At 43.0% G+C, this 19095-nt stretch overlaps 1 protein-coding gene across 2 annotated transcripts; it reads right to left on the bottom strand.

Annotated features, from left to right (window-relative positions):
- Positions 1 to 10191: 10191 nt before the first annotated feature.
- Positions 10192 to 12699, bottom strand: LOC148342085 (uncharacterized). Of its 2 annotated transcripts, none has more exons than XM_088286796.1 (2): positions 11932 to 12699; positions 10192 to 11854 (listed from the first exon to the last, which is right to left on the bottom strand). In XM_088286796.1, exon 2 carries the CDS (start codon positions 11661 to 11663, stop codon positions 10542 to 10544), a length of 1122 nt encoding a protein of 373 aa, XP_088142922.1. In that variant the 5' UTR covers positions 11664 to 11854; positions 11932 to 12699; the 3' UTR covers positions 10192 to 10541. The 2 variants fall into 2 exon arrangements, with proteins under 2 accessions (XP_088142922.1, XP_088142913.1); XM_088286787.1 differs by having other exon boundaries at positions 11940 to 12699.
- Positions 12700 to 19095: the final 6396 nt, after the last annotated feature.

Genomic DNA, 19095 nt, shown 5'->3' with positions numbered 1-19095 from the left:
GCGGATTTTTTGGAATTATCATTTGAAAATGTGTGCAAGAACGACGCCCAAGTACAAAGAGGAACTTTGTGGAATAAAAGAAGAGAACGAGCAACATCTTCAACTTCTGGGCGAAGGTTGCGAGCAGCCTCGTGTTGTGCCACTCAAAGCAGGTTTGTACACGTCTTACTCTTATTTGCTTTGTAAAGAACGACTTTCTATCGTTCGGAATATGCATCACAACATTAAGTTGTTTGGGGAAATGCGTTCAAGGTTATTGCCGTTTTATTTTTAAATATTGCCTTTTACTTGTCGGTTTGCTGAACATTTGTTTATGCCAAATGAAATCAGTGCAGAAAATAAATGCCAAAGAATAACCAATAGTGGGGGTAAACTCCATGTTTTCCCAGTATAAAATTTGAACTCGTTTAACATTTTACATTTTCTGTTTTTTATATCTTGTTCAAGCAATTCCTTACGGAAGGAATTCTGCCCGACTCTAAAAAATGTGCACACTGCGGCGAAAACATCAATGGCGGTTGATCAATTTTAGTGGATAAAACACAAAATATTAAGTTTTTAAAAAAAAAATCAAGTACGTATTGGTCTTATTTATTTATTTATTTATTAACTTTGTACTGGCTTCGTCGGGTGAGAGTCAATGAACCTCGGGTGGCCCTGCACTGTTTTGTGCACGTGTGCATCGTTTCACCCCATCCAAACATTTAAAATACATTGAATGCATCCATCCAGGGTTGCACGGATCTCATCAGTGAACAAGCGCATGCTGCAAGGAATGCATCTGCATCTTTGGCTTACTATGAGCTTAAAAAGGGATACCGTCACAACCCCCTTTTCTACCAACAAGCCCAGGAACATTTAGTTCCTGATAATAAAGTTCCTGTGGCCCAGGAGGTTTGCATCTCCCCCACAACTCAAAGTTCTTGATAATTTATCCAAATGACAATGATGATGTATCAGTGGGAGGTCTTGTGTTACTTTGTTACTCATTACTGAGACCCTATGGCTGTTAAGCATCATTGCAGTTACAAAATAATTCAGTGAACTCTAAAAATATTATGGTGTATCTTAGTCTAATTTTAATACATATTGGGTAACTTTAAAATATACAGTCATTATTCAAATATGTCAACATGAAAGTGTTGTTGCTTAATTTATGTGTAGGGATTTTGATTCTTCACACGTAATTTTGTTTTAAAATTTATTTAGAAACAGAAATCTTATTAAAAAAAAAATCAAAAGGGGAATGTTGGAACGTACTAGCAGGCTAAATGTCATTTTGGGAAAAAACAAAAAAACAAACATAAATCATGCAATAAATAGCGACTATGATGCCAGGGCCCCTTTAATTCTTTTAGGCATACAGATTAGAATGGAAGCAAAAAGTACCCACGATGAAACTATCTCTAAATGCAAAATGAAAAATTTGTAAACATATTTCACTTGAAGGATTTCTATTCTATTAATGACATTATGTTGCGATGGCCCCCAGTGGCCCCTATCAATAAGTTAGGGTCCCACATCAGGTGTTCCATCAGACGCACACAATAGCCTGTGTGTGCTAACTTCAGCTCGCTTCCAGAAACGTCTGTGACTAATTCAGGAATGAAATCGGGCATCAGCCGCAACGTGCTTCCTTTTTAAATGCTCGTTTATCACTGTTGTGCTGCTAAAGTGAGGTTTACATCGTAGGACGTAATTTTGTGAAATGCCCCCATGGTCTGGTCCAAATCGGGGTCACACGCATTGCATGCATCACAACATTAATGCGGCAGGTACAAGTCAAGGTAGCACGGTAGAAACAATATAAGACAAAGTCGCCGCATGAGCTTGGACTTGATCAAACCAAATTTTTCTTTTTGTGTCCTGCAGACGTCAGTGAATACGATCTCTGTTCTGTGAAAGAGGAGCCAGACTTGACTCACATCAAAAAGGAGGAGGAGGAGGAGGAGATCAACAAGTCACCAGTGAACGTTGTCCCTTTTAAGACTGAAGATGAAAACAAGGATGAGAGTGAGGACAACAGAGGGGCGGAGCCTACAAGCAGCAGTTCAAGTCATCACGTGACAACAGAAGGTGATGAAGACCACTGGGGACCATCACAAGCACATAATGAGGACACATTATCAGACGCTCATGACAATGATGAGGATGATGATGATGATGATGATGATGATGGGCAAGCCAAAGGTGAAAGGGCATGTCACACTGACTCATTAACTTCAAAGCTGTCTTTAAAACCGCACACAAGAACACACAGTGGAGAAAAACAGTTTTCTTGCTCAGTTTGTGGCAAAAGCTTCTCTGGAAAGTCTAATTTAAGAAAACACACAACAACACATAGTGGAGAAAAACCTTTTTCTTGCTCAGCACTTCCGGTTCCGGCGCCGCGCGAGTGGCTGCCTGTTTACAGCAGCGTGGCTCACTATTGAGCCTTTTTCGTGTGTTTTTTCCCTTTACCCTTTTTTATTTTATTTTTACCTCACCTCAGCAATGGACATCCAACTTGCGGTGGTTTTACTACTGTTGGGGGCTGTTTTTTGCGCGATCGTGTCCGGAGACGAAACTCGGAGCTACGGATCGATCGTGTACACAAGAGATCAGCTGTTAGCACTCCGTGCTAACCCCGCGTGTGCTCCCGGAGCGAGACCCGATATTCCCCGCGAGCTGAGGAGGAAGAGACACGGGGATGTCGTGCGGGGGCTAAACGCCAGGCAAGGAGGAGACGATATCACCCCGTCCTCCCGTCCGTTATTATGGGGAATGTTCGATCCCTCTCCAACAAAATGGACGAGCTAACAGCGCTAACCCGGCACGAGAGGATTGTCCGGGAGGCTAGCTTGCTGGTGTTCACGGAGTCGTGGCTAATAGAGCTAACGCCGGACGCCGTCGTGGAATTGGACGGCTTCCAAATACTACGCGCGGACAGGACACTGGAGAGCGGTAAGAGAAAAGGGGGAGGGCTGGCTGTGTTTGTTAATGATAGATGGTGTAACCCTGGGCATGTGACTGTTAAGGATCAACTTTGCAGTCGGGACATTGAGATGATAGCTGCTAGCATGCGTCCGGTCTATTTACCGCGAGAGTTCAGTCATGTGATCGCGGTGGCGGCGTACGTGCCTCCCTCTGCTAACGGTGAGACAGCCTGTGATGTACTGAATGCAGCTGTGAGCAGGCTACAAACACAGCACCCAAATGCCTTGTTCCTTATCTCTGGTGACTTCAATCATGCTTCTCCTTCCTCCTCTCTGCCTTCATTCACACAATATGTAACATGCCAAACCAGAGACAATAAAATATTGGACCTCTTCTATGCCAACACCAAGGAGGCGTACACGTCACTGCCCCTCCCCCCGCTGGGCAAAGCTGTCCACAACTTGGTTGCTCTCCTGCCTGTGTACAAACCTCTCGTCCGCAGGCAGCCAGCTGTGACACGCACAGTTCAGCGATGGTCCGGAGAAGCCGAGGAGGCCTTGAAGGACTGTTTCAACACAACTGTGTGGGAAGTATTCAGCGAAGCTCACGGTGAGGACATTAATGGTCTAACAGACACAGTTACAGACTATATTAACTTCTGCATGGAGAACACCATTCCCACCAGGACTGTAAGATGTTTCTCCAACAACAAACCCTGGATCACACCGGACATTAAAGCTCTCCTGAAGGAGAAAAAGAGGGCTTTTGTTTCAGGCGACAAGGACGAGCTGAAGAGAGTGCAGCGTCAGCTGAGAAGGAGGATCCGAGAGGGGAAAAAGTCCTACAGGATGCGGATGGAAGAACAACTGCAGCGGAACAATGCCAGGGATGTCTGGAGGGGCCTGAAGACCATCTCAGGCCACGGACAACCAGGTCAGACCCAGAAGGGGGGGGGGCTTCAGTGGGCAAATGAGTTGAACCTATTTTTCAATAGGTTTGATCAAATGTCTGACCCCGCTCAGGCTTCCCTGATGCAGCCCCCACCCACCCCTCCTGCCACTGCGAACAAGACCCTCTCTCCCCCTCTCTCGCCCCTCTCTCTCTCCACAGGCTCCAGTTCCCAGCCTCATCAGACAACCACCACTTCCTCCTGCTCAGCATTGTTCCTCACAACATCTCAGGTGAAGAACCAGCTGAGGAAGATGAAGGCGAGGAAGGCGGCAGGCCCAGATGGGATCAGCTCCCAGCTCCTCAAATCCTGCGCAGACCAGCTGTGTGGAATCGTCCAGCACATGTTCAACCTGAGCTTGAAGCTGGGCAGAGTCCCCCAGCTGTGGAAAACATCCTGCCTGGTTCCGGTTCCAAAGACACCCCATCCGAAGGAGCTCAACAACTTCAGACCAGTGGCGCTGACGTCTCATCTGATGAAGACCCTGGAGAGACTGGTCCTCGTCCATCTGCGCCCCCTGGTCAGCTCCTCAATGGACCCACTCCAGTTTGCATACCAGCCTGGCATCAGTGTGGATGATGCCATCATCTACCTGCTCCACACTTCACTCTCCCACCTGGAGAAGGCGGGGGGCACGGTGAGGATCATGTTCTTTGATTTCTCAAGTGCTTTCAACACCATCCAGCCCGCCTTTTTGGGAGACAAGCTGGAGCAGGCGGGAGTGGCCCATCACCTCATCACATGGATTCACGACTACCTCACAAACCGGCCACAGTACGTGAGGACACAGGACTGTGTGTCTGACGTGCTCCTCTGCAGCACGGGAGCGCCGCAGGGAACTGTTCTGGCTCCCTTCCTGTTCACCCTCTACACCTCGGACTACAAATACAATTCCACAACCTGTCACCTGCAGAAGTTCTCTGATGACTCCGCGATTGACGGCCTCATCACTGACGGAGACGATCGGGCGTACAGAGGGGTTACGCAGGGTTATGTGGACTGGTGTCAGCAGAACCGCCTCCAAATCAACGCTGGGAAATCCAAAGAGCTGGTGGTGGATTACCGCAAGCGTCGGCACTCTCCACCTGCACCAGTGAATATCCTGGGAACAGACGTTGAGAGGGTCTCAACTTCCAAGTACCTGGGTGTTCATCTGAACAATAAACTGGACTGGAGCGACAACACAGATGCTCTCTATAGATAGAAATAGAAATAGATAGAAATCCCTTTATTGTCATTGTACTCAAGTGTGCAACGAGATTAGAGGGCTCCCCTCTCCAGTGCAATACAACAATAATACAGACAAATATATAAATTAGATAAATAAAGAAGACAGTGCAATGGAATTCAGTACTGAATAGGGCATATAGAAACACATCACAATGCTGTTTTGCGAGGTTAGGGTGGTCTCGTGTGTGTGTGAGAGTTCAGTATGGAGATGGCTCTCGGAAAGAAACTGTTTCTCAGTCTATTGGTCCTTGATTTGATGCATCTGTAGCGCCTGCCAGAGGGCAACAGGTCGAACAGGTGTGAGTTTGGGTGGGTATTGTCATTGACGATGTTGAGAGCCCTTCTGAGGCACCGGGCGGTGTAGATGTCCGACAGTGGGGGGAGAGGGCAGCCAATAATCCTTTGCGCTGTTTTGACTGTCCTCTGTAGCCTCACTCTGTCCGCCTCAGTGCAGCCGCTGTACCAGGTGGAGACACAGTACGTCAGCAGGCTCTCGATGGACGAGTGGTAGAAGGCCAGCAGCAGCTTCCTGTCCAGGTTGAATTTCCTGAGGACTCTCAGGAAGTGCAGACGTTGGCGGACCTTCTTTACCACTGCTGTGGTGTTGTGACTCCAAGAAAGGTCATCGGAGATCTGTACTCCCAGGAACTTGAACGTGTGGACCCTCTCCACACACACGCCTTCGATGCAGAGGGGGGGCGGCAGCGTCTTGTTCCTCCTGAAGTCGACGACAATCTCCTTTGTTTTAGCAGAGTTAAGGTGCAGTCTGTTGTCCTTGCACCAAGTTTTCAGTCTCTTTACCTCCTCTCTGTAGGCTGTCTCGTCACCTTCCGAGATCAGACCGACCACTGTCGTGTCGTCAGCAAACTTGACGATGGTGTTGTTGCCGTGGGCCGGGCTGCAGTCGTAGGTGTAGAGGGCGTACAGGAGAGGGCTCAGCACGCATCCTTGGGGGGAACCGGTGCTCAGCATGAGGGTGGAGGACGTGTAGGGGCCGAGCAACACAGTCTGGGGTCTGTTGGTCAGAAAGTCCTTAATCCAGATGCGTGTGAGGGCAGGGAGGCCGAGAGTGTCCAGTTTGGCGACGAGGATGTCTGGGATGATCGTGTTGAATGCCGAGCTGTAGTCCACAAAGAGCATCCTTGCATAGCTCCGCTGTTGTTCCAGGTGGCCCAGTACAACATGCAGAGCAGTGTCGATGGCGTCCTCAGTGGATCTGTTAGCCCGGTATGCAAACTGGTAGGGGTCCAGAGTGGGAGGAAGGCAGTCCCTGATGTGCTGGAGAACCAGCCTCTCGAAGCACTTCATAATGACTGGTGTGAGAGCAACAGGACGGTAGTCATTCAGGTGGACGGCTGGTGACTTTTTGGGGACAGGAATAATGGTGGAAGTTTTCAAGCAGGAGGGGATGACTGCCTGAGCCAGGGAGCGGTTGAAGATCCTGCAGAAAACATGTGACAGTTGGTGGGCACATGCTCTGAGGACCTTGCCTGGTATTCCGTCGGGTCCAGTAGCTTTCCTGGGGTTGACCGCCAGGAGCGCGCGCCTCACATCGTGTTCCTCTATAGGAAGGGTCAGAGCAGACTCTTCCTACTCAGGAGGCTGAGGTCCTTTGGCGTTCGGGGAACACTCCTCAGGAACTTCTATGGCTCGGTGGTTTCATCAGTCATTTTCTATGGAGTGGTCTCCTGGGCAGGAGGCATCTCGGGCCGAGACAAAAAGAGACTGGACAAACTAGTGAGGAGGGCCAGCTCTGTCCTGGGCTGCTCCCTGGACTCTGTGGAGTCAGTGGGGGGCAGGAGGATGACGGTGAAACTGGCATCAATGCTGGACAACCCAGCCCACCCACTCAATGACACTCTGAGAACACTCCACAGCTCCTCCAGTGATAGACTTTTACACCCTCGCTGTACCAAAGAGAGATTTTGTCGCTCCTTCCTGCCGACTGCTGTCAGACTTTTTAACAAGAACATTGGGTCAGGCCTACAAACGGGAGGGCATTAGTGCAATTGTGCAGTCCTAGGATGCAATATAAACCGCTACTTTACTTTCAGCCAAGGGTGTACTTAAACATCGACCAATTATGTATTTTGTTTACCGTTACAGTAGTCTTATTACAGTACTTCTATCACTGTAGTATTTCTACCACTGCAGGATGTTCACTATTACAGTACTTTTATCATTGCAGTACTTTTATAATTGCAGTATTCCTATCATTGCGGTACTTTTACTATTACAGTACTTTTACCACTGCAGTACTTTTAACATTACAGTACTTTTATCACTGCAGTATTTTCTATCATTGCAGTACTTTTCTGTCATTTCAGTACTCTCACCATTACGGTACTTTTATTATTGTAATATCCTTATCATTGCAGTATTTCCAATCATTCAGTAGTTTTTATCATTACAGTGTTTTCCCCCTCGGTATAATGGACAGACATGAGGAGTGTTTCCTTACACTAGATACGTTGATACTGTGTATATTTGCATGCTTTTTATGAATGTCTGCTGCTAATGTTACACATTAACGGCTACATTACGCCGCCGACTCTGTGTGATCTATATCTTTGCTGCTGTAACACTTCAAATTTCCCCATTGTGGGACTAATAAAGGACACCTTTATCTTTATCTTTATCTTTAAAGATGGTGCGCATTTTTCGACTGTGCTCGCCCGAGTGCAGTTTTCTCGTGAGATTCAGAAAAAGCCGCCCAGATATCTGTCTTTGTACTATTTCTTGAACTCCAGAAACTGAAGAAACTAAATATCGGAACTCTTATCAGTTGTTGAGTCTTTATTTGACCCTTTTCTTCTTGAGTACAAAAACCGAACACGCATTGGCGTAAGTTTGGCTTTTAAAGGTTGATTTACAAACTACTCCTCATTTCCATGGTGACCCAACTCCAACAGTAACTGTAATGATAGCAGTTATATCATTAGTCAGTAGTTGGCAGTATTGCCTGATGTGTGTTTAGTTACCAGACGAACAAGTGTGTATGCACATGGACGAGAATGCAAGTCAGTAAATAAAGAGAAACAAGCTTGCAGCATCACGTTACCTGCGTGACTTCTTAAGATAGAAGACAGAACATTACATGGTACCAGGTCGCGGGTCAAGAAAAGGACTGACGCGAGATGGACTCCGTAAGGCCACCAGAAGCGCTGAAAATGACGGGAAATGTGGACGTGAGTTGGCGAGCTTTCAAACAACAATTCCTGCTCTACCTTGCCGCCGAGGGAGTCGGAAACAGAGTGGACGAAAGAAAAATAGCCCTTTTGCGAACCAATGCCGGAGACGAGGCCATCGAGGTATTCAACACCTTTGTTTATGATGAACCCGAAGATAAGGACAAGTTTGAAAAGGTCCTGTGAATTTAATTGTAGATACACTTGCAAAGACATTTTCAAGTCGGACCTTTCAAGAGAAGCTATATCGTCCAACACTCACTCAGTGGTGCGTAAGTGTGTTTCTGGATATTATTTGTCCAGCCGTGGTGTCATAAATGATGGTATTTTGATGGGGATTCATTCAAGTAGAACAAAGTAGAAATTCCCCGAAGGCACAGGTGTGAAATGCACTGAAGTAACTTCAAAAGTAAAAGTAAAAAAAAATAAAAAAATACGATTAAGAATGTGCAAGAAAGAAAAATTTTGACAAATGTTGAAAATAATTATATTTTCCAGGAGGTATTTATTTCTTTTTTGTTTATTCATTCAATTCTATACTTATTTCAATATTTGAGTATTATTTTTCTTTCAATATGAAGTATATTTTGTCTTTGAAGTGTGGGTCCTTGCTGCCTTCCGGAGAGGCAGCCGAGCAAGGCTGGATTGGTGATGGAAAAGAACTGGTTCGAAAAAGATTTTATTCTCGTCACATGCTGATGTCAAAAGAAGTCTCCCCAAAAACTTGAGCCCCCTCTCAGACATTCCCTTCTTATAGGGAATGCCCAAATAGGACATGAATATCTAATTTCCCTTGTTGCATATGCATTCCCATCCGGCTCGTCTTTGGGATTTCCCTCCAAAAGTCCCCCAGAGGGAGAGCAGATGCGTCTCCCCTTTGATACGACCAGTCTACTAGTGACCACCTTAAATTACTTCCATACCCTGGAAGGTCACTGAGCTGGCGAGAAAATTGCCCCCACCATAAACAATGCTCAGGCCTATTTTCTCTCAGGGCAGTATCTGGTTACATCGGAACTTCAGAACCAAGACTGGTCACTTCTGTGAGCTCAAGTCCCTTCATAGTTTCATAAAGAGAATTACTTCCCAGATCTAAATTAGGCCATTTAAAAATACATGACTTTTTTTTTCATTTATTTATGTAATAATACAACATTTATTCAATTATTTTAGTATGTAAAATTCTCAACAATTTAAACCTTTTTATTTCACACTTGAATATTTCTTAACATATTTGTTCTTTTGAATTTGGATGCAATTTAAATTATTACATCCATCCAGCCATTTTCTGCCACTCATCCAGGGTCGGGTTATTGAATGAATTTTTTAAGTATTTTTTATAATTCAATATTTATTTCAAGATCAGGACTCTTCTCAATTAGTTCAATATTTATAAAATGTTTCTATATTTATTATTAATTGAATTAAGTCTGTATGTGGTTTCCAATTTTAAATTTTAATATTTTCCTATTTCAATATATAAATAATCCAATGTATAAAAAATATAATACAGCATGAAAAAATATATTTGGTATATTTGACAAAATGATACGTTTTTCCCGAAGTGAGATTCTGCTTAGCAACAAACCCCAAACGCTTGATAGAGCTCAACCTAGAAAGTGGTTTTAGCTCGTCAGAAATTTATTCAGAAACCGTAATTATTAAATGTATGTGAGGGGATATTTGAAGAGTTCGAGTTTTGTTCAATGGACCATACATATACGAGCCAGCCAAACACAGCGAGAAAAACCAGCGCTGATTCCAGTCGCCATCAAGTTGCCAACTCCTGACATACCAAAACCTTTGAGAGAAACTGAGACTGCTTGCATTTCTCTTTCTTGTTCTTTTTATAGTTCAACTTCAAGTTCAGTTTTTCACCTTTTCACAACATAATGAAAGCCAGTTGAGCAAGTGGAACAAGTGATTTTATTGATGATTGTGGAAAGCAGCGATTTCATAAGCAGTTTCTTCTCACACCTTTTCCATTAAGTACGATGAAAAAGACAACTGAAAAGCCTAATATTAAAAAATGTTATTCCAGGCAAAGGCAATTGATTTTATTTACACGTTTGATGTAAACACACAAAACAAAACATGATCACTCAGACACAATGGCTCTTCTGACACTGATCACATTGGCTTAATGTCAATAAAAAAGCTTTGCAAAATTCAATATCATATTTTATTCAAAATCAAAATTTACATCTTACCACAAAGAGTCAGTTCCTTCAGTTTTTGGTTTTCTTTTTTTTTAAGCTTCAAGGATCGCTGCTTTTCTCACCAGCACAATTGTGGCTCTCCGCTTGCTGTTTAGTGGAGAATTTTTTAGCACAAACGCTGCAACTGAATGGCTTGTCTCCACTGTGCGTTCTTGAGTGGCGTCGTAAATGCCACTTTTGAGAGAAACTCTTGGCACAAACTGAGCAGGAAAAAGTTTTTTCTCCAGTGTGTGTTCTTCTATGTTTTGTTAAATTTGACTTTTTTGAGAAGATTTTGCCACAAACTGAGCAGGAAAAAGTTTTTTCTCCAGTGTGTGATCTAGTGTGGATTGTTAAACGCGACTTACGCAGGAAGCTTTTGCCACAAACCGAGCATGAAAAAGGTTTTTCACCACTGTGTGTTCTCGTGTGGCTTGTTAAATTAGACTTGCAAGAGAAACTCTTGCCACAAACTGAGCATGAAAAAGGTTTTTCTCCACTGTGCTTTCTTGTGTGATATGTTAAACCAGCCTTTTGAGAGAAGCTTTTGCCACAAACTGAGCAGGAAAAAGTTTTTTCACCACTGTGTGTTATTGTGTGGATTGTTAATTGAAACTTTCGAGAGAAACTCTTGCCACAAACTGAGCAAGAAAAAGGTTTTTCACCACTGTGTGTTCTTGTGTGTTTAGTTAAATTAGACTTGTCAGAGAAACTCTTGCCACAAACTGAGCATGAAAAAGATTTTTCACCACTGTGCGTTCTTGCGTGGCTTGTTAAATGTGTCTTTTGAGAGAAGCATTTTCCACAAACAGAGCAGGAAAAAGGTTTTTCTCCACTGTGCTTTCTTGTGTGATATGTTAAACCTGCCTTTTGAGAGAAGCATTTTCCACAAACTGAGCAGGAAAAAGGTTTTTCTCCACTGTGCGTTCTTGTGTGGATTGTTAAATGAAACTTTCGAGAGAAGCTTTTTCCACAAACCGAGCAAGAAAAAGGTTTTTCTCCACTGTGTGTTCTTGTGTGCGGTTTTAAAGACAGCTTTGAAGTTAATGAGTCAGTGTGACATGCCCTTTCACCTTTGGCTTGCCCACCATCATCATCATCATCATCATGAGCGTCTGATAATGTGTCCTCATTATGTGCTTGTGATGGCCCCCAGTGGTCTTCGTCAACTTCTGTTGTCATGTGATGACTTGAGCTGCTGCTTGTAGGCTCCGCCCCTCTGTCGTCCTCACTCTCATCCTTGTTTTCATCTTCAGTCTTTATAGGGAGAACGTTCACTGGTGACTTGTTGATCTCCTCCTCCTCCTCCTCCTTTTTGATGTGAGTCAAGTCTGGCTCCTCTTTTACATAAAGGAGATCATTTTGTCTGACGTCTGCAGGACACAAAAAGACAAATTTGGTTTGGTCAAGTCAAAGCTCATGCGGCGACTTTGTCTTATATTGTTTCTACCGTGCTACCTTGACTTGTGCCTGCCGAACACGAATCAATACGTGCGACCCCGATTTGGACCGGACCATGGGGGCATTTCACAAAATTACGTCCCACGATGTAAACCTCCCTTTAGCACAGACATGTCCAAAGTCCAAATGCGGCCCGGGGTCAAACTTCATCTGGCCCGCAGCCTCTGTAATAAAATTAATACATTCTGGCCCGCACATATACAGTGCTGAGTTCGCTCTCTTCTTAATTGCTGTTCCTAATTTACCCACTAGAGGCAGTACCACCCTGCGACATCACCCCGGGTGACCTTTACCCCCAAGTTCTAAAATGGCGACCATAAACAAAAAAAGGAAAGTTGACTGAGAGCAATATCAGTGCACAAACAAAGTACGCATTAGATATGAAGTCTTTGGCTGAAGAGTTCACACGACGCTTTCGGGATTTTGCAGCTATTGAGGAGGATATCTCTCTTTTTTCATCACTTTTCTCCGTGGACACAGACAATGTTCCAGCCCAGCTGGAGCTCATTGAGCTGCAGTGTGACGCCGAGAGCCGCAGTCGGCACCGGCAACTTTCTCTCGACAACTTTTACCAACAGATGGATAAAGGCAGGTTTCGAGAGATTCGAGGGTTTGCTAGGAAAATGCTGAGCTTGTTTGGGTCGACGTATTTGTGTGAAAAGACATTCTCGGTTATGAACTTAAATCAGAGTCGCGCGAGGACACGGCTCACAGACTCTCACCTCGCGCATCAATACCACTGCCTTTGAGCCAGACCTGGCCTTTGTGCTGCAGTCCAGATCTCAGAATCACCCGTCACATTAATGCAGGCAAGTCATTTGTCATTTAAATAACTGACTTAATTTTGTTTTGTTCAGTCACAAATTCAGACAAGTTGTCGGTTTTCATTCCAGAATAAAATGTTCATTCAACATTTATATTTGATGATATGTCATATATATCAAATTAGTCCTTGCACTTGTGGATAATCATTTCTGGAATTAAAAAATTCTGTGAACATTGAACTCCCATGATGATATAATTCATGTTCAAATATTATTTGCACTCAAGACTATAATTAGTTCTGTTTAAGAAAAAAAGTTAAGCAAATATTCAATTGCATGTGATGTTCATGTTTCAAATGAACCAAAATACATGTTTGATGGTTTAAATGAAAATAAAAAAGCAAATGTGAAACACAGAATCACTTGCTAAAATGTGTTTGAATATATTGTTCTTTATGTAGTTAATGTCAGCCCTCCCACATTTTACATCAAATCCGGCCCCCTTTGTAAAAAGTTTGGACATCCCTGCTTTAGCAGCACAACAGTGATAAAAGAGCATTTAAAAAGGAAACACGTTGCGGCTGATGCCCGATTTAATTCCTGACATCGTCACAGACGTTTCTGGAAGCGAGCTGAAGTAAGCACACACAGGCTATTGTGTGCGTCTGATGGAACACCTGTTGTGGGACCCGAACATATTGATGCAGACTACTGGGGGCCATCGCAACAAAATGACATTGATAAAATAGGAATCCTTCAAGTGAAATATGTTTACAATTATTTCATTTTGCATTTATAGATAGTTTCATCGTGGGTACTTTGTGCTTCCATTATAATCTGGATCCCAAAAAAAGGGTCCCTGGAATCAGAGTGGCTATTTATTGTATGATTTACGTTACGTTTTTTTTACCCAAAATGACATTTATCCTGCGAGTAAGTTCCGACATTACCCTTTTTATTTTTATAAAATTTCTGTTTTGAAATAAATTTTAAAACAAAATCACGTTTGAAGAGTAAAAGTTCTTGCACATAAGCATTAAGCAACAACACTTTCACTCTGACTTTCATGTTGACATATTTGAATAATGACTGTTTATATTAAAGTTATCCAATACATATTCAAATTAGACTAAGATACACCAAAATATTATGAGTTCACTGAATTATTTTGGAACCGCAATGATGTATAACAGCCATAGGGTGTCAGTAATGAGTAACAAAGTAACACAAGACCTCCCACTGTTACGTCATCATTGTCTTTTGCATACATTATCAAGAACTATGAGTTGCAGTCGAGATGCAAACCACATGGGCCACAGGAACTTTATTACCAGGAACTAAATATTGGTGGAAAAGGGGGTTGTGACGTTCTCCCTTTTTAAGCGCATAGTAAGCCAAAGATGCAGATGCATTCCTTGCAGCATGCACTTGTTCACTTATGAGATCCGTGCAACCCTGGATGGATGCATTCAATGTATTTTAAATGTTTGGATGGGGTGAAACTACGCACATGTGCACAAAACTGTGCAGGGCCACCCGAGGTTCATTGACTCTCACCCGACCAAGCCAGTACAAAGTTCATAAATAAAAAAGACCGATACGTACTTGATTTAAAAAAAACAAAACTTAATATTTTGTGTTTTATCCACTAAAATTGATCAACCGCCATTAATGTTTTCGCCGCAGTGTGCACATATTTTAGATTCAAGCAGAATTCCTTCCGTAAGGAATTGCTTGAACAAGATATAAAACCCAGAAAATGTAAAATGTGAAACAATCAGTTCAAATTTTAAACTGGGAAAAAACACGGAGTTCACCCGCCACTATTGGTTATTCTTTGGCATTTATTTTCTGCACTGATTTCATTTGGCATAAACAAATGTTCAGCAAACCGACAAGTAAAAGGCAACATTTAAAAATAAAACGTTAATAACCTTGAACGATTTCCCCAAACAACTTAATGTTGTGATGCACATTTTTAACGATAGAAAGTCGTTCTTTCCAAAGCAAATGAGAGTAAGACGGGTACAAACCTGCTTTGTGTGGCACAACACGAGGCTGCTTGTAACCTTCGCCCAGCAGTTGAAGATGTTGCTCGTTCTCTTCTTTTATTCCACAAAGTTCCTCTTTGTACTTGGGTGTCGTTCTTGCACACATTTTTCAAACGCCAATCTCAACAAATCCGCACTCGATCTCTGCTTGGCGATGAGTCATGTGCCTCTTTTCGTTAGCGGCTAGCTAGCTAACAAGCTAAGCTAACTACGCCGAAAAGCATCAACGCGCGGAGATGAGGTTATCGGGACACAAAGACTTAATGAATTATGTAGTGGTACTTTAGAGTAGCACTGGACATTCTGTGAGAAAATTACAGTCAGTTCCACACTAAATCAGAAGAATTTAGCGGTGGACTGTTTTTGTTCCGGTGTGGACGGGTCGGTGGATGTGGTCGAGGTCCTTCGGAAGCTGCGCGCTTGCTAATGACGTCATGCTTTAAGCACGTATTTTTCAAATATATTTCTTTGCCTCTGTGTTTGTTTTTACACCTGGCTGTTCTCTTTTAATATATATTCTATGTAATATTTTAATTCGGTTGATAAAAAAAATGTAACAAAATAATTAAAATAACGCCACAAAAGCGAGTCAGCTCCGACGTCACTTCCTCCCTATGCCCGGAGAAGCAGCTGCTGGAACAGCAGTGGGACGTTTACGTTTCTCCTACCGAACTTGCAACAATGCTGTGGTTCAGTCGGGCTGCAAGATTGTATGAATATAATGTCTGCACATACTAGCAGTGCTTCTCAATTTTTTCACGCCCGCCCCTACCAAGAAGAAAAAGATTCGCGCCCCCCACCACCAATTTTTTTTCTGTCTTTGTATATTGAGATTAGATTGTCAATAAAATATCCCTTAACTAACCTACATTGATAAGAAATATAGTTTCGAGAACTATTATCGTGAGGATCTCGAAGCTCAGTACTCTGTTGTGCAATTATTGATGAGATGACAAATATTTGTCATGTCATGTCATTATCCTCACCGCTTATCCTGAACAGGGTCGCGGGAGGGTACTGGAGCCTATCCCAGCTGACTTCGGGCGAAAGGCGCACTACACCCTGAACTGGTCGCCAGCCAGTCACAGGGCAGACATAGACACCGTCACTGAGTGGGAACTGAACCCACGTTGCCTGCACACAACTCAGGCGAGTGTACCACTACACCATCAGTGACATGATAAATATTTACTAATACGTTTTTTTACCAAAAACTTTATTAACATTAACAAACACAGTTATTAATACGTACATAATATAGAAAAGACAAAAAGAAGAGCCAGGGGGATTTTAAACAAAAATTCTATATGACTAACATAAAGCAACAGCTTTAGTATTGTTGGAGTTGAGTCACCGTGGAAATGAGAAGTATTTAGTAAATCAACTTTTAAAAGCCAAACTTACGCCAATGCGTGTTCGGTTTTTGTACTCAAGAAGAAAAGGGTCAAATAAAGACTCAACAACTGATTAGAGTTCCGATATTTAGTTTCTTCCATTTCTGGAGTTCAGGAAATAGTACAAAGACAGATATCTGGGTGGCTTTTTCTTAATCTCACGAGAAACTGCACTCGGGCGAGCACAGTCAAAAAATGTGCACCATCTTTCAGCCCAGCTTCAGTTTTTATAGGAGTTTTTTATGTCAAGAGTAATGTAGGTTGAATCAGTTGAATCGGTCGTCCTCGCTCCCCCCCACGGCACGGGTCCACGTCCAAGGGAAGGTCCTCCCCAGGTTAGTCTGGATAGTTGATTCCCGTCTGGTCCCCAAGACTGGCACGCCAAGGCTGGCCTTCTCCGGCGGGCAGTCTCTCCGTCGCTCTCCTCGCTGGCATTCCCCTGTAATCTTGTCGGTGTGCATGTGTGTGCAGGTATACGTGTAAGTGCGTGTGAATGTGTAAGTGTGTATGTGCGTGTGCTCCGATCTCCAATTGTTATGTCTTTCGGAATGTGTTTTTTGCGATAGCGTCTATGTGACACCTCCAGTGGCCAATTTGGTATGTTTGCATCCCTACAGCCAATGTGGAGAATGTACTTTGTCGTATTTGTCCATGAAGTGCTGTGAATGTGAGGGCAGCTCATGGAAATGCTATGTGCGCAAATTTGTTCTCAAATCTGAGAATTTCAATAAAGTTCACACATTTAAACTGAGTACTATAAATTTAGCATATAAGAACTGTGGTGTGATCTGTGTGTATGTACCGGGTGGTGATGGTTTAACCCAGACACCCCCTTTATGTTGTGGTATGGTCCATTGGCCTGAGCTGGGACAATGGGCGGGCGCTACGCAGTTCAGTGTGGGGTTGAGCGTATGTCAATAAAGCCGACAGTATCGGACCTCGCTGTAGTGGCATCCTTATTTGCAGGATTAAATACACAACAAGAATAATATAATAAAACAGTAAACATCATGACTACAATCCCAGTCAATCCTATCTATGCACAGTACTTCTACTTTCATCTGATAAATGCGTTTTGTTTCATCAATGTTTAACATATTCAGTAAATATGAACCTGCTAAATTAAATAATTGACCTTCTGTCCTGTAAGTGTTTAAAATAATGCCAGCAATCATAATACAATCCTTCATTTACCATTGCAGTGTCACGATCGTGCCTTTGTGTTGCAGCCGAGTGGGCGTGGTCGACGGCGCGTTGCTCGGCGACGCGGCCGCGAGCGGACTCGTTCACGAGACTCCCCAGCTGCAACCCATCATCACTTAATTGTGGACTATTTAAGCCTCCGACACTCACACTTGCGTGTCGGATTATTGCCCTACTTGCTCTCGCCTTGTGCCTTGCTATAGTCTTTGCCAAGCTTTGCCCCGTGTATTGATCGTGTTTGTTGTTTCTTTGTTTATTTCTACAGCTACGTTTCGGCTCGCTTTGTGTTTCTCGATGATTGGATTCAACCTTACCCTTTGGAGGAAGGACATTCTCGTTTTCGGTTTTCTTGCGTTGCATCCTCCTTTTGTTACTCGTTTTGCTTTTCCTGGGGGAAGATTGTTCCCCCAGCGTTTTTCGTTCACGTCTCACGACGTCTGTAAGTATAGACCCACTATTATCTCTGATAGCAACTCTCCTTGCCTATCGCCTGCCAATTGTTTTTTGCCGGCCACAATAAATATTGTTTCCACCATATTTTCCCTTGTCTGCAATTTAAGAGTCCACCCACACCGCTTCCCAGCCCCGGCTGGGAAGCGATCCTCACAGCAGTCGTCTTATCATTGCAGCATTTTTTATCATTGCAGCATTTTATTAATTTCCCCTCTGGAACATGGACAGACATTCGGAGTGTTTCCTTACACTTGTATATGTTGTGGGATGTAACTGTGTATATATACATGGGAATTGTGTATATACGTATAAACTGTGTATAGTCGCATAGGTTTGCTTTTTCTGAATGTCTGCTGCTAATGTCATACATTAACGGCTACATTGCACCACCGCCTCTGTGTGATCCATATCTTTGCCGTCGTAACACTGCAAATTTCCCCATTGTGGGACTATTAAAGGACATCTTTATCTTTAAAAACCTTGTGTTGGTGCTTGCTACATAATTTTCCATAAGATTAAGATTGAACAAAATGGTGAAACAAAAATGTAAAAATTAAATACTGTAACGATTAAACATTGAATCCTAAATTATTCCTAAAAGAGTTCAATGAATCTTGAAATTAATAGTGAATTATTGTAGTTTAATGAATACTGAAACGAATAATGAAATGTTAAAGTACTTTAAATAAATACCGAAATAATTTTCGAACACAATAACAGTTAGGTCATAAAAGAGTGACATATTTTAATTTAAAATTCGCAACCACATCACAACCTGGTGAAAAACCCTGAAAAAAGACAAAGGTGCAAATATGTTGACATAAAGTATCACTTTATCATGTCAACTGTTAATAATAGGGAAATACATTTGGAATACTATCCAACCAACAACATGGTGTCAGATGTGAAAACAAAACCAGCAACAAAAGTCAAATTCAATACATCTCTCAAGTTCATATTTGGGAACAAAAATGTTTGTTCATGTGCATCTTAGGTTTTTCTCTATGTTTAGAAGAAGATAACAATGATTTGCATCGCAATGGCGACATCTGTCGGTGAGTTGGTGAAAGTGCTCCACACAGCCAGCAGCCAATCATATCACGGGGGGTGTGTCCTGTTCTTCCGCTTTCGTGACGAACAGACTGCCATTTTCTCGAAGGAAAAAAACGACGCCATCTTACATTCGTCTCGTCGAACAAAGAGAAGCACACGAGTTATCGCCAAGCAGAGATCAAGTGCGGATTTGTTGAGATTGACGTTTGAAAATGTGTGAAAGAACGACACCCAA

The sequence above is a fragment of the Idiotropiscis lumnitzeri genome, chromosome 2 (assembly GCF_059441095.1).
Source record: "Idiotropiscis lumnitzeri isolate Australia: NSW breed Sydney's pygmy pipehorse chromosome 2, RoL_Ilum_1.0, whole genome shotgun sequence".
Taxonomy (NCBI): Eukaryota; Metazoa; Chordata; class Actinopteri; order Syngnathiformes; family Syngnathidae; genus Idiotropiscis; species Idiotropiscis lumnitzeri.
The sequence above is the reverse complement of the archived record's forward strand: the minus strand, read 5'-3'. Positions and strand labels throughout refer to the sequence as shown.